General features: G+C 42.3%; 1 protein-coding gene across 2 annotated transcripts in view; it reads left to right on the top strand.

The window, feature by feature from the left end:
* The window catches only part of DHDDS (dehydrodolichyl diphosphate synthase subunit), a 34,231-nt gene that overhangs the window by 12,497 nt on the left and 5,479 nt on the right, over nucleotides 1-16,255 (top strand). For both annotated transcript variants that reach the window (XM_061148288.1, XM_061148289.1), the window contains exons 7-8: nucleotides 9,132-9,246; nucleotides 11,149-11,256. In XM_061148288.1, coding sequence (XP_061004271.1) covers nucleotides 9,132-9,246; nucleotides 11,149-11,256 — 223 coding nt within the window. The remainder of the gene's footprint in view (nucleotides 1-9,131; nucleotides 9,247-11,148; nucleotides 11,257-16,255) is intronic.

The raw sequence follows: 16,255 nt of genomic DNA on the forward strand, positions 1-16,255 counted from the left end.
GGAGGATAAGTAATAGCTGGGGAAAGAGGCAGTCATGTGAGGGAGGAGCTTGTTAGTTGCACAAATACTGTTGGGAATAATTCAAGTAGAGCGTACTTGGAAGGGAGCTTAGATTATGGTGGTGATGGTGAACTAGACCAGAGTGCATCAAGAGTAATGCAGCAGATCAAATCGAGAAGACTTGGTGGGCTGACTCTGGGAAAAGGGTGTGTTAAGGGTGGCTCCAGGTGGGTGTTATGGGTGACTTTGACTTACGCAACGGAGGGCAGTGGTGCCCTTGACTGTGCTGAGAGCCCTGAGAGGATGCAGTTTGAGGAAGAAGGTCAGGAGTCTGGGCTAGGATATCCTGTAGTTGTTGAGCATAGGTGGCAGGTCTACAGTGGAGAGCAGGGGTGGGGCTGGGGTAACTGATGCAAAGAGAGGGCCTAAGGAATCTAAGGAGATTCTAGAGTGAGAAGAAGAGAAGGCCTTGGATGGAGTTTGGGGAATACTGGCTGGGTAGAGGAAAAGGAGCCTTAAGGGAAAAAGAGAATGAACAACCAGAAAGGTTGAAACAAAAGAGCTGCCATTATTACAGAGACCAAGTAAAGAAGGTGTTCATCAGCACAGGTGGGGTGGGAACAACAGTATCAAATAGTGTGGAGGTCAGTTAATATGTGGATCGAAAATTAGCTATTAGTGGAAAAAGTGAAGGTACAGGTTAAGTTGGCAGCATGGGGCTGGGCAGGAAGATGAGATATAAGTAGACGAGGGATATATGAGTAGATGCAAGTTACTGGTAACTTTCTGATTCTTGAATGATTCTGTAGTTGTTCATTATATTCTTAGTGCTTTATAGTTAACATTTTACGCATTTGCAAATATTTGTGCTAAAAAGAAAAGAAGCTATTTAGTAAGCAGATTTAATATGCCTTCATGCCTGGGACTAGAACTCTGATCTCGCCTCCTAGTACAGAGTGATTTGTATTCCTCCCACATTGCATAGCCACTGACTTCCTGCTTTTTGCCTGGCAAGTTTTCTCATATCCATTTTCTCTACCCTGCGTGGTTTAGTAACTTGCCTGTGTGGGTTAGTCATGCAGACATGGCGTGGGCTGGGCAGGTTACTCGGGTAAGGAGGCTGTGTCTCAAACCACCAGTTCAGGAAGCTTGATGTTCAGCTCAGATTGGGGCCTGATCAGCCTAGTGCTCTTTCCCTTCTTCAGTTTTAGGCAAGTCCATATTTATAACAGAGTCAGTGAGTTCACTACAGCCAGGCTCTACTCTTCTCATAACTGGAATTTTTCTGTTCTCTCATTACCACTGTCCAGCTCCTCATTTTCCTTTCTTCCAGGGTATATTTTTTTTTTTCTAGCAGCCATATTAATAGATTGTTTTTTGAGTCTCAAATTACAGAAGAAGGAATTAGGTTGAGCATAAATGATAGTTAATAAACTCTCTGGAGCAGGTCTTAACACTCTGCAGGCCTCTGTCTTCCCCTTAAGTCAATAGTGTTAATAATAATTGCTAGTGTTTACTAATCGCTTTCTCTGCAGCCAGCATTTGATAAGCAGTCCACGTACATACTTCATAATCCTTAGACGCTTTGAGGTAAATACTGTTTTTATAAATTGAACCTCGCTATGAGGTTAAATGGGGCTTCTTTGGTGGCTCAGTTGGTAAAGAATCTGCCCACAGTGCGGGAGACCTAGGTTCGAACCCTGGGTTGGGAAGATTCCCTGGAGAAGGGCATGGCAACCCACTCCAGTATTCTTGCCTGGTGAATCCTCATGGACAGAGGAGCCTGGCGGGCTACAGTCCATGGGGTTGCAAAGACTCAGACACGACTGAGCGACTAAGCACAACACAGCATGAGGTTAAATAACCAAGTTCACATCACTGACTAGGGTTTCCAGCCTGGCTCCAGAGCCTGTGCTGTCTTTCACTGTGGTATACTGACTGCCTTATAGGAAAGTTGAAATAAGCAATAGCAAAGTATAAAAATAAAAATTAATATCTAATAGTTATCAGATCTTATGAGGCAGGCACAAGACTGAGTTTATCATGCATAGTCTCATCTGATTTTCACCTAAGGTAGTGACTATTATTTGTCCCACTTTATAAGACAACTCATGTTGTTTAGTCACTAAGTTGTGTCTGACTCTGACTTCATGGACTGAACCCCGCCAGGCTCCTCTGTCTATGGGAATTCTCTGGGCAAGAATGCTGGAGTGGGTTGCCATTTCCTTCTCCAGGGGATCTTCCTGACTCAGGGACTGAACCTGTGTTTCCTGCACTGGCAAGAGGATTCTTTGCCATTGAGCCCCCAGAGAAGCCCTAAGGCTGGTTATATGCATGGGTGCGTGCATGGTCGGTCATGTCCGACTCTTTGCAGCCCCGTGGGCTGTAGCCCTCCAGGCTCCTCTGTCCATGGGATTTCCTAGGCAAGAATACTGGAGTGGGTTGCCATTCCCTTCTCCAGGCAATCTTCCTGGATCGAACCCACGTGTCCTGCATCTCCTGTATTGGCATTCTTTACTACTGTGCCACCTGGGAAGCCCAGTTAACTAAGGTTTAAAAAGATTAGTTGGGACTTCCCTGGCAGTCCAGTGGTTACAACTGTGCTTCCACTGCATCGGGTGTGGGCTCAATCCCTGATGGGGAATTAAGATTCTGCATGCCAAAAAAAAAAGATTCTGCATGCCATGTGGCACAGCCAAAAAATTAAAGAAAAAAAAAAAGGTTAGTTGCCCTGCCTAACCTAAAGTCACATAAACTTAGTGGAACAGCCTGAACTCCACCTCAGTTGCATCTGCTTCCAAAGCCTATGTTCTTCACCATCTTCTTTATAAATTGAATGCTAGAGAAATGCACTATGTTGTTATTACAGGGCGCATTTCTGAGTTGTACCTTCTAGAAAAGGGTCTGTGTTTCCTAGATGGTACTGGGAACACAGTGACACGTTCTTATTCTCGCTTACAGGCCATTCACTGTTTTGTTGATACTCATTGTTGCCAGGCCTCCCTTCCCAAAGCTGATGTCGTATCTCCATTATAGGTTTTTAATTGATTTTATTTTAGGTTGGCCATATCGTGAAATAAGTAGTTTATTAGGGAGGAGCCATTATCTTGTGGAATATTTGTACCAGTATCCTTCCAGAAAATGTTTTTACTTTTTTTTGTGATAAGACATGCATAACAACAACAAAAAAATACATGCATAACATAAATTTTATTGTTTTAACCATTTTTACTGTAATTCAGTGGCATAAAGTACAGTCACAGTGTTGTGTAATCATCACAACTATTTCCAGAAGTTTTCCATTATCCCAAATAGAAATACTTCTTTTAAAAAGAATACAGCCTCCCCCCAATATACGTATACTTTTATAAAAGTCAGAGGTAATCATTAGAGAAAATTTGCAAGCTATATAAAGATGAAAAATTAAATCTCTCAGGATTCGACCCTCAGCAACAACCCTGGTAACGGGTTTGTTTTTCTGGCAGTGCTGGGCCTTTGTTGCTGCTCGGGCTTTCCTCTAGTTGTGGTGTGTGGGCTTCTCTCGCGGCGGAGGTGGAGCCCTCGGGCTTCACTAGTTGTGGTTCCGGGCTCTTCAGCACAGGTACAGTAGTTGGAGCGCACCAGCTTAGCTGCTCTGAGGCATGTGGAATCTTCTCGACTCCGTGACCGAACCTGGGTCTCCTGCACTGGTAGGCGGATTCCCTGCCCCTGAGCCACCAGGGAAGCTGCCTGGTAAACTTTTGATTTTAAGTATTTCCTTCTGAGTCTTCTTGTGTGCTTATGTATGTGTGTGTGTTTAACTACTGTGTTGATCTTTTCTAGCAAGCTGTGACAATGTCTGTTACTTGTGTTTGAGTTCTAGGTTGTTTGAAAAGGTACATAGTCAAATACGTTTTAGATGTATTTATATTTGGAAAACCAGTGTATATTTATTTCTGCGATCTGTTTTCAATGGTTCATTGATTGATTGATTCGAACAAGTCTTTCTGCGTCCCGGCAAAGTCCTCTCCTGGAAGAACAGGATAAGGGCTTGCCCTCACGCAGCTCACATCTGGTTTGTGTACACTAATACATAATCCATGGTGCCATGTACTACAGTAATGGATGTGATGTGCAAGGCACAGAGCTGATGCTGACAAAAGCGATCAGCTATGGTTGGGAGTTCAGCCAGAGTCATCTTTTTAAAACACTAATCCAATAATGACATAAATATTTTTAACCAAAGAAATTACACTGTAAACAACCTTAATCATGCTTTGTTTGCATAATGTTGTAATATGAGCACTCTTCCATGGCCCATGTTTTTTAATAATTCTTCCCTTTATTTATTTATTTATTTTTGGCTATATCAAGTCTTAGTTGCAGCATGTGGGATCTTTCCCTGTGGTACACTGGTTCAGTAGTTGTGGCTCACGAGCTCAGTAACCTTGAGGCATGTGGGACCTTAGTTCCCTGACCAGGGATTGAACCCTCCTCCCCTGTATTGGAAGGTGAATTTTTTTTTTTTTTTGGAAGGTGGACTCTTAACCACTGGACCATCAGGGAAGTCTCCTTGATAATTCTTCATATCATAATTTTTAATGGCTACAGAATATATCTTGCTTTAATTTACTTAATCATTTTGCTGTTGGTTCTATAGGCTGTTTCTAATTTATCATTATTACAAATAGGGCTACAGTGAAATCTGTGGCCTTAATTCTTGTCTGCATTTTGGATTGTTTCCTCAGGATCTGGGTCTGGATATGTCTGTTTAACCTTACTTTTGCCAAGATTTTTATTTAATGTAAACTATTCTAATTTTATAGGTGAAAACTGGTATTTTACTTTTCTTTAATAGAAATTATTTCTTAAAATTTTTCATGTGGCCAGCTAATACCATATAGTTGGTAGATTTTTCTTGGCCAAAGCACAGATATTTTCATTTTGTCACTTTTGTCTATACCTCCTTAGATTTCTCTTCTTTTTGAAAAGAATTCTGCCCACTGCATGCATTAGACAGAACAAGCTTTTTGCAGACACATTTGAAATTCAGAGGGGTTATGTGGGGATCCCAAGTCCCCCAGCATGGTGGTAGGTCTGGAAATAATCTTTATTCTTCTTATGTATGTAGTAGCATTTTATAGTTCCTAAGGTACACTCAAATCTGTATTTCACTTGAGTTGACCCTCACAGTAACCTATAAGTAGACAGTACAAATGTGCCTATTTCAAAAACAAAGAGAGCTGAAAAACTGTTGATTGTACAGATTTCGCCTTTTTTTTTTTTTTTTTTTAATTTTGGCCACACCATACAGCGTGCAGAATCTCAGTTCCCCAACCAGGGATTGAACCCTGCCCACAACAGTAAAAGGGCTGAATCCTAACCACTAGACCACCAGGGGGGCCTCCCTGATAGCTCAGTTGGTAAAGAATCCGCTCGCAATGCAGGAGACCCCGGTTCAATTCCTGGATTGGGAAGATCTGCTAGAGAAGGGATCGACTACGCACTCCAGTATTCTTGGGCTTCCCTTGTGGCTCAGTTGGTAAAGAATCCGCCTGCAGTGTGGGAGACCTGGGTTCGATCTCTGGTTCTGAAGATCCCCTGGAGAAGGGAAAGGCTACCCACTCCAGTATTTTGGCCTGGACAATTCCATGGATTGTATAGTCCATGGAATCACAGAGTCAGACACAACTGAGTGACTTTCACTTTCAGACCACCAGGGAGCTCCCATGTTTCACATTCTTAATTAGAGAATTAAATCATGCTGTCAAGACAAGACTCGGGGGCTTCCCTGGCGGTCCAGTGGTTAAGAATCCACCTGCCAATGCAGGGGACATAGGTTTGATCCCTGGTCGGGGAAGATCCCACACGGCCCAAGGCAGCTAAGTCCCTATGTCAAAACCGCTGAGCCTAAGTGCCGCAGCTACTGAAGCCCGCATGCCTAGAGCCCAACCTCTGCACCAACAGAAGCCACTGCGGCGAGACGCCTGCACACCGCAGCTAGAGAGTAGCCCCCGCTTGCCACAACCAAAAAAAGCCCGTGAGCAGCAGTGAAGACCCACCCAGCACAGCCAGAAATAAAGAAATATTTTTTTAAAAAGGACAAGACTCAGATTATCAGGGAAATCTGAACCAGCGCCCTTCCTATTGCCCAGACATAAGTGAATATTATTTCTCATATGATGGTATAGAAAATAAAGCTGTGGTTTGCAAAACAATGACTGAGAGATGAACTTACCCAAAGACACACAACTAGTAAGTGTAAATCCTTGTTCTGAACACTCAGCCCAGATCACTCTGCCCTTTTATTTTTTTTAATTTTTATTTATTTGTTTTTGGCTCTTTGTTGCTGCACAGGCTTTTCTCTAGTTTTGGAGAGCGAGGGCTGCTCATTGTGGTGGCTTTTCTTGTTGTGGAACAGGGGCTCTAGAGCACAGGCTCAGTAGTTGTGGGACACAGGCTTAGTTGCTCCGTGGCATGTGGGATCTTCCCAGATCAGGGATCGAACCCGTGTCTCCTGCGTTGGCAGGCAGATTCTTCACCCCTGAGCCACCAGGGAAGCCTTTCTGCTTTTTTTGACTATACTCCCAGAAGAATGTTCCCACCAAGAAATTTTGTCTTCTAACCTCTTCCCGAGATGCAACTCTTACCACTTGGAGATTCTAAATTCTGCCTCTTGGTGCTTGGTAGGATAGGTAAACAGCATTCCTAGAACCACCAGACACCAGTCTTGCAAATACCCTGTTTCATTGGACAGAAAAGTTTAACTTAAGATAAGTACTCCCAGTCCCCATTCTTCCTTCATTCCATCTCCTTTCTGAGTATCTGTCTGCTTGGAAAAGTAGCTCTTATCAAATATAAGAGGGCTGATCATTTTGCTGTTTTTCATATCCTGAGTGGATATTTTGCAGTGTTTCACTGTTCATATGACTTAAATTTAAGGTTTTAAAATTTTTATCTATAATAAATTCAAACAATAGCCAAAGTATATAAAGTAAAAAGAGATAGTCTTTCCTTCTTATCCAACCTAACAGAAATAATCACTGTTAATAGTATGGTGTATGCCTTTTTAGATTTTGTTTGCATTTATCTATGTTTATATGTATTCACAGGTGTGAGTGTTTCTGTGTATGTGTTTTCCACACTTTTTCTGAAACTTCCTTTTTTTCATTTAATGTGACGTCTTAGACATCTTTCCAAATCAGTGCACTTAGGTTTATCTTTATTAACAACAGTGGCATAGTATTTAATCAAATTGCAAGGTCCTAGGGTATATGCATTTTATTTATTTTTTAAAAAATATATATTATTTATTAGGTTGGGGCAAAAGTAAAAAAAAATTGCAGTTTTGCATTGTTGAACTTTGTTGTTTGATATTGGAATATATTCTTTTTTTTTTCTTTTTCTTGGAATATATTCTTAAATAAATGTGGTTATGTTATACATCATTTTAATGCACATTTCTAGCTTTATGGTTTTTTGCTAACGACATTACTTGCTGTTTATATTTATTTTAGACTATAGAAATGATGTTAGACAAAAAGCAAATTTAAGCAATTTTTTAATTTGAGTTCAAAATGGGTTGTAAAGCAGCGGAGACAACTGGCAACATCCACAATGCATTTGGCCCAGGAACTGCTAACAAATGTACAGTGCAATAGTGGTGCAAAAAGTTTCACAAAGGAGACGAGAGCCTTGACCTGAGGTGCTTAGTGGCTGGCCACCAGAAGTTGACAACGACCAATTAAGAACAGTCATCGAAGCTGATCCTCTTAAAACTACATGAGAAGTTGCTAAAGAACCCAACATCAACCATTCTGTGGTAATTCAACATTTGAAGCAAGTTGGAAAGGAGAAAAAGCTTGATAAGTGGGTGCCTCATGTACTGACTGAAAACTAAAAAATTATTGTTTTGAAGTGTCATCTTCTCTTAATTCTGCCCAACCACAAGAAGACATTTCTCAATTGGATTGTGACATGCAACGAAAAATGATTTTATATGACAGCCAGTGACAACCAGCTCAGGGGTTGGACCAGGAAGAAGCGGCAGAGCACTTCCCAAAGGCAGACCTGCACCAGAGAAAGGTCATGGCCACTGTTTGGTGGTGTCTGACCCACTACAGCATTCTGAATCCCAGTGGAACCATTACATCTGAGAAGTATGCGCAGCAAATCGATGGGATGCACTGATGACTGTAACTCCTGCAACCGGCATTGGTCAATAGAAAGAGCCCATTTCTTCTCCACAACCATGCCCGACCACATATCACACAACCAATGCTTCAAAAGTTGAACCACTTGGGCTACAAAGTTTTGCCTCATCCGCCATATTCACCTCACCTCTCGCCAACCAATTACCACTTGTTCAAGCATTTCAACAACTTTTTGCAGGGAAAATGCTTCCACAACGAGCAGGAGGCAGAAAATCTTTTCCAAGGAATTTGTCAAATCCTGAAGCATGGATTTTTATGCTACAGGAATAAACAAACTTATTTCTCATTGGCAAAAATATGTTGATTGTAATGGTTCCTATTTTGATTAATAAAAATGTGTTTGATCCTAGTTATAATGATTTAAAATTCACAGTCCGAAACTGCAATTACTTTTGTTCCAACCTAACATTTGGCTCTGCTGGGTCTTATATGTGGCATGTGGGGTCTTTGGTCTTTGGTCTTTGCTGTGGCATGAGGGATCTTTAGTTTCAGCATGTAGTATCTAGTTCCCTGACCAGCGATTAAACCTGGGCCCCTGCATTGAGAGCACAGAGTCTTAGTCATTGGACCACCCAGGAAGTCCCTGGTGTATGCATTTTTTAAAAAAAGATGTTTTACATGAAAGACAACACATGCTCTGATGGGTGCATCTGTTTTAGGCCTGCAACTAAATGACTATGGGCAAAATTTTCATCTTCTCTCAGCTTCAGTTTCCTTATCTATAAAGTAAGGATAGAAATACCTTATGTAGTTGTGAAGATTAAAGTCATTCATTAATTTATCAAGCATTTATTGAGGGCCTTCTGCATGCCAGGTAGAAGGAATGTATTTGATGGTGTTTTACAAACTGGGAAACTTTATGTAAGGAAGTTCATCATGAGAGTAGTTCAAGAGGAGATAGATATGTGCTTATCTTTGTCTCTTCCCCACTCACCTTAGCGATGTCTCTGAGTCTCTGCTCGATAAGTGCCTCTATACCAACCACTCTCCTCACCCTGACATCTTGATACGGACTTCTGGGGAAGTGAGGCTCAGCGACTTCCTCCTCTGGCAGGTAGGTCATTTCCAGCCACTATCCTGTTTGTGTCAGAACTGAAAACTGTGGGTGCATCCACAGGACAGATTGGAGGGGGAGCTAAAATCCAGATTGCTGTCTCCAGGCTGTGCCTGGTAACATTTGTTATCCCTTCCTCATCCACCTCTAGCTTTGTCAGTCTGTGTGGTTCTTGCTGCCTGGAATGCCCAGAGGAAAAATCAAGGCTATCCTGCTGTAGTGGAAGCTTTACTTGTGCCTGTGTTCAAGAACTGGGCTTCTGCCTTATGTCCTGAGCACAAGCTCCTGCCTTGGTAACCTGCCATGTAACCTGCACCTCTAGGCTAGAACCTTGCCTTGAATTTACTGATTTTTCTTTCAGAATAAAGGGCTGCATTTACACAAGCACAGTCCACAGGGGATATAAACTATGTGCAGACTCTTTCTTTGGGGCCTGCCATTGCCTCTCAGCTCAGTTATCCCAGTGTAGGTTGTCGTCTGAAAGCTCATACTCAAATAAGTTTGTCTTTGCTTGAGAATCTCCATCATCTGTACCCTTGGCCCCTGGGTAGCACTTGGCTGGAGGAAATCTTGTTCAAGGAGAGGCTGGAGGGAGAGATATGAGTTAGAAACAATTCACGTGGTAAATTCCAGAAATTTTAATGGCCCGTGGTCTCAAAAGCAAACTAACAAGATTCAGCTACTGAAGATACTTTTAGTCTTTGGCTATACTAAAGAAGTGTAACGTGCAGCTTATGGTTTTATGGCCCACTCTGTTGGTCAGATGATGTTGGAAGAATTTACTTCTGGGCATTGGGTTTTAAGAGATTGCACTGGTGAACTAGAGGATTTAGCAGAAGAGGCCAACCAGAAGATGGCCAGGAATCTGAGACTCATGTCCTCTAAGGCATAAGTGAAGGATGATGGTCTGGAAGATAGTTTATTATCTTGGGGGGAAAAAAATTGAGTTCCTCCTTGGTGCTGGGAATATGGCAGTGACCAAGTTAGAAATAATCCCTACTATCTTAAAACTTACAGATTGTTAGCAAGGACAAACTGAACAAGTCATTACAACCTTAGGAGCAGATAACAGGCAGCTCTAATCTAGCCTTCCAGTATGTGAAAAATGTCACTTTGGAAAAGAAATAAAATTCCAGAGAGAAGACCTAAGACCTTGGTAGGAGTTCCAGGGAAGGTGACACTGGTTTAGCTTAATGAGCTCTTTGACAGCTAACGTATCCCCCTTTAGGCATTGAATTCCTTTCCTCTAAAGGTATCAACAGCGACTATCAAGAATGTTCCAAAATCAGTGATGATTGTTTAAAGTTCACTCAGCCCTGTGCTTTGTTTTATGTATGTTATCTTGTTAAATTTTCATAGTACCTTATAAAACAAGATACTCTTATATACCCAGAGAAGTTAAGTAACTTGCCTCAGGTCAAATAGATGGTAAATGGTGGAGCCAGAATTCAAAGCCAGGCAGTCTGGCCCCAGAGCCCATGCTCTTAACCATTGTGCCATATTCTGCTACTTAAAAATAACAATGGCAGCTACCGTTTATTCATTGCTAACTTTTATCAGACACTGTGTCTGTCAGATGACCTCTGAGGGCCAAGAGCCAATAACATAATCCAGATGTTATTTCATAGTCCTAAAATTGGCTCTTAGAAAACTCCTGGTGGAAATGTTGATCTCGCCTCGCTTTAGTTCTGCCTTGCTACAGGCAGGTGATCTTACTGCCTCAGATGACCCTTCCCCCTATCAGTGAGTGGATCCGGGCTGGCAACAGCAGCTGCAGCTCAGGATGCCTGGGCACCTCATCTCTGGACGTGATCAGACTGCTGCTCCTTTGGAAGCTGACCAGCGATATGTTCCAGTGACACGTCACTAAACCAAATTCTCTTCCTTCCCCACCTTTCCCAGACCTCCCACTCCTGCCTGGTGTTCCAGCCTGTTCTGTGGCCAGAATACACGTTTTGGAACCTCTGTGAGGCCATCCTGCAGTTCCAGATGAACCATAGCATGCTTCAGGTAAGAGTTCAGGGCTGGCCTGACTAGATGGGACGGAAGAAAATGTTAGCATTGATTGACCCCCATGACTGTATATGTCAGGCACTTGCTAATGGCATGTTAATAATAATGATGAGTAGCTACCACTTACCGAGTATTTACTATGTGTCAGGCACTGTGAACAGTGTATATGCACTGTCTCATTTAATGTTCCCAAGAACCCAACAAGCTAGGTAATACTAGCCCCACTTGTGCAAATGAGTAAATCAAAATTACTTAGTTAAGGACCAGAACCAATAAAAGGCGGAACCAAGATTCAAGTTACAAGTCTTTAATCTCTTCATTGTGGAAACTTAGGAAAGGCTTCTCAGAGAGATTGGCCATTATTCCCTGAAGGAATTAGCCTAACAAAAGATTGTAGAAGTGGAAATATGTAAAATCCAAGACTCTATCAGAGAGATTAAAAACAAAATAGCACTGTCTTTCCATTGTATAAAGCTGTGTTCTGCCAGGACTTGAAGTTCTGATTTCAATTTTGATCACTAGGTCCTGAAACAGGTTTCATTAGGAGGGAGATTCACCTATATCTCATTAGAACTCTTCATCATAATGACAATGTGTGTGGTGGTGGCAGCTAACTTATTGAGGCTCTGCTAAGGCACTCTGGTGTTTTCATATGTTTTCTTATTTAACCCTTCCAACAATCCAGCAGCTTTGGTGTCCTCATTGTTCAGATATGGAAACAGAGGGATAAACAGTAACTTTCAAAGTCACAGAATTTTAAGCCCAAAGCTGGTGATGCTTCTTGAATCTGGAGAGATAATGGCCAGTAGGAAATAAGTCAAGCCTTCTCAGTCCCTCTGGCATCGGGGACTCCTTGGAGAAACTGATGAAAGCCGTAGACTATCTCCCTAGAAAAACTGCAAAGGTCACTGTAACACACGGCATTTTGCATAGAATTGCACAAATCATTGAAGCACATAAACTACGTCTGGAGGTTCACATAACTCGTGAAATCTTTCCATGAATCACAAGTCCAGAACTCCCGGAATAAGTCAGTCAGATTGTGTGTTTGATCATTTAGTCTCAGAATATGAGGAAACTGAAAGAGGAAGTTGAGTTCAATTGAAAGGAAAAACAGCAAAGTCTCAATTATCCAGTCAGTGAGAAATGAATATCAGTTTTTCCACATGACCAAATCTCCCTTTAAGAACTAAACCTTCTTTATCCTTTTTTGATAGAGAACTTTCTGAAACATGTCTTGTGTGTAATTCATTGACACCTACTCTGTATTAGGCACTTGCTAATAATTACGATGATCAGAATAATCACATTCTGCTGATGCTGATAATGATAGTAGTGATTCCCATCTTGAAGCACTTCATTGTGCAGGATGGCCTTGAAAGATGGGACTCTTTCGCTAAGCTAGATGGTCCACAAATACTTGACTTTGGGATTTCTTGTGTATGGTCAGTGGCTAATTTTGACAACATTCATTCTTCCCTTCTCTTCCTGTTTCCAGTTTTAAATGAGCTACAGGTAAGAAAACCAGTCAACCAAGTTTTTTAGAATTATGTCTGTAAAGAATGAGTAAACTGGCCTTTCATGAAGCCCAGAGGATCTTGGTGCATGAACTTTTGTGTATGACTGTTCTTGTCTCTGGGCTTCCCTGGTGGCTCAGACAGTGAAGAATCTACCTGCAACATGGGAGACCTGTGTTCGATCCCTCGGTTGGGAAGATCCCTGGAGAAGGGAATGGTTACCCATTCCAGTATTCTGGCCTGGAGAATTCCATGGACAGAGGAGCCTGGCAGGCTATAGTCCACGGGGTCACAAAGAGTCAGACGCGACTGAGTGACTTTCACTTTCACATTCTTGTCTCTAATTAGGAAGTTCACAAGTCTTTTAGTAATTCAGATTTCTCAGATACTCTCCCACATGGCTATCAGAGGAATTACCTCAAGTTTCACTCATTCTGTTCAGTTCAATTCAGTTGCTTAGTCATGTCTGACTCTTTGCAACCCCATGGACTGCAGCACACCAGGCCTCCCTGTCCATCACCAACTCCTGGAGTTTACTCAAACTCATGTCCATTGAGTCGGTGATGCCATCCAACCATCTCATCCTCTGTCATCCCCTTCTTCTCCCACCTTCAGTGTTTTCCATCATCAGGATTTTTTCAAATGAGTCAGCTCTTTGCATCAGGTGGCCAAAGTAAACGTCTCATTCCGTAAATGTCTATTATTGAGTACTTGGTCTGAGTCAGGCACTATGTTAGTATTCCACACAAGAGATTTAAGCAGTTGGTTGGCCAGACAAGATCCTTACCTTCATGGAGATTATATTTTTACTTGAGGAGACAGATAATAAGTAAACAAATATATGCAATAAGGCAGTGAAGAAATAGAGTGTTGTCCTAGAAAGTAATGAAGCAAGTAAGAGGTGCTGAGTGGAACAGTCAAGGAAGGTCTTGATAAGCCATGGTATTAAAGATAAGAAGTAGCCAGACATGTAAAAATGTAAGGGAAAAGAATTATTCTCTGTAGAGAGAGCAGAAAGTGGAAGGATACTAAAGTTACATAGTTTAGGTCTTAGAAGAACAAAGAGGCCAGCATGCATGAAGAAGGATGTGAAATGAAGCTGGGTAGGAGTCAGGCCTCTGATCATTCCCGGCCTTGTAGGCTGTGGTGACACATCTGAAGACTTCTGATCAGAGGGAATGGCAGGATCTGATTTACATTTTGTGCAAGTCACTCAGGATTTTCACAGGGCAGGAGTCAGACCAAATTCCTACAGTTGTCCCGGTGGGAAGATGTGACCGGTGGGAAGAGGTGGGGTGGTGGCTGCAGAGAAGGGGAGGGCTGAGTGGACTGAGGTGGAGGAAAAACAAACATTGAAACAGAAACAAATGAAACTAAGCTGATAATACAACCTTCAGAGAAAGGGGTTAATTCAAGTTACCTGAGCATAGTTCTCTGACTATACATCTTCAGTGGTGTATATTATAAGAATACCACAAACTGGAAAGCAAACTTAAACATTACTTAAGAGATTTATCAGTGGTAATGTTAATAATGTAATTCTGAAACTCTTTCATGCCTCTTGTAGGAGAAAACCAAGGAGTATGAATATTAATGTTACTAGGAACCAAAACATTTAGGTTTTGGCCTAGGCAGTTGGGTGGATGGTTCTGCTGTTTTCTAGAATGGGGTGGAACATGTTTAAGGACAACCATTAAGAGTTTCATTTGGTACCTAAGAATCATAATTCCAGACATTTATTGAGTTCTTACCATGTGTCAGGCATCCGTTTACTTAGAGTCTACGTAGTTCTATAAGGTATATACTACTCTTAATTGCCTCCATTTTTAGAGTGAGGAGACCAAAGTAATAACAGATATTGACTGTCCTGAACTCTTTCTCAGCAGACCCCATGAGGGTTTTGGCCACATTTCCTCTGCCCACGAGCATTCATACTATTTCTAGAAATCTTAGCACCTCCACTAATAGTATAGTCCAGACTAACAACATCCTGGCCAGTATGCTGTCAGACTAGAGAGCGGATCTTTCTAATATCGCCCTTGTATGTGTCCTGTATCCTCACCAAATTGGACTGTTCAGTTCCTTGTTCTCATCCCCTTTGGTTTTCTGCCTCCACGTCTATGTTCTTGCCCCATCTCCCAAATTCTTATTGTTCATTGTGAGCTTCTTTGTCTCTAAGCCCAGCCCAGTATGTCCCGATACCCCGCAGGAAACCAGGGCAGGGAGCTGGGTTCTTGACCTAGCTCACTGGGATGAGGGCAGGTGCTGGATGCTAATGGAAGCAAGGACTCAGCTACAAATTGTTAGAGGCTAGACCTTAGTATCTGAAGGGACCATGACAGTTTCCAGGTGGTCACCCTTCCTCTTAGAGAATGGGGGCTGGCAAAGGGAAGCAATCTTGACGATGACACAGTAGGACAGAGAAAATCAGGGTGGGGAAGGGGTGGGCAGCAGTACAGAGCCACTGATCCTCAGTTACAAGCTGCATGGATGGTAGGTCCCCGGGGGTCTTTCCTCAGAGATGAGGAGTAATAGTGTGGTCCACCTGATCTGTAATGATGTAGAGGGAAAAGAGACATGGTCCCACTAAACTTCCTTTGATGCATCTGTCAGCGGTTAAACACTACGCTGGATCAACCATTTTATTTCTAGTACTCTAAAGGTAGTCACTGTCTTCTCCTCAAGAGAAGTTAGAAAACTTCAGCTGTTATCTCAGACATTCCTGACTTTGAATCATGGTGCTGCCTACTAGCTATGTGACTGACTAGGCAATTACTTAACCCTTGAGAGGATCACTTTTCTCATCTGTAAAATGAGAGAAGTAATGATAATACCTGCCTCACAAGTTTGTGATCAGCCTTCAGTGAACTAATGCACCAAGAGAACTGAGTGCAGTGCTGGAACACAGTTCATTTTCAGAGACTGGTGGTCAGCATCGTTCATCATATGTGTCTCTGGGCTCTTCATTAGACTTCATCTGTCTCCAGAAAATCCACAGACACTTAGCACCCTGCTCATCTCGTCTCCAGGACAGTTCCCTTGGCACGGAGACTCTGGGTGTTCATCAGAATATCATGTTTCCAGTAGGAGGTGCTGTCTCAACCCTCCAAAATGCATCCCCCTTGCTACCCGCCTGGGAAGATGGGGACTCAGGAGAAGACTTGTTATTAGCTGGTGAATGTTTTGAAGCCCAAGACCTGTATCCTCTTTTCATGCCCTAGTGAGGTCAGCAGACCTGAGGATTTATGTACTGTGGAGGGGCCATTACATCTGGTTCCCTAATTCTGCTGAGGAGAGAACAAGAGCAGAGAGTCTTAATGCCCAGGAGAGGTTTATATTAATAGTTTAGAGCCCCATTTCTCAAAATGAGCTCCATGAAGCCCTTACACCAAAACCACATAAGGTCTGTATAAGAAGTATCTATGGTAATTATTAACACCCTCCCCCAATTGCTCCTTATACAGGGAGAGTAGACAGTA

Source organism: Dama dama, chromosome 8 (assembly GCF_033118175.1).
Source record: "Dama dama isolate Ldn47 chromosome 8, ASM3311817v1, whole genome shotgun sequence".
In the NCBI taxonomy this organism is placed as follows: Eukaryota; Metazoa; Chordata; class Mammalia; order Artiodactyla; family Cervidae; genus Dama; species Dama dama.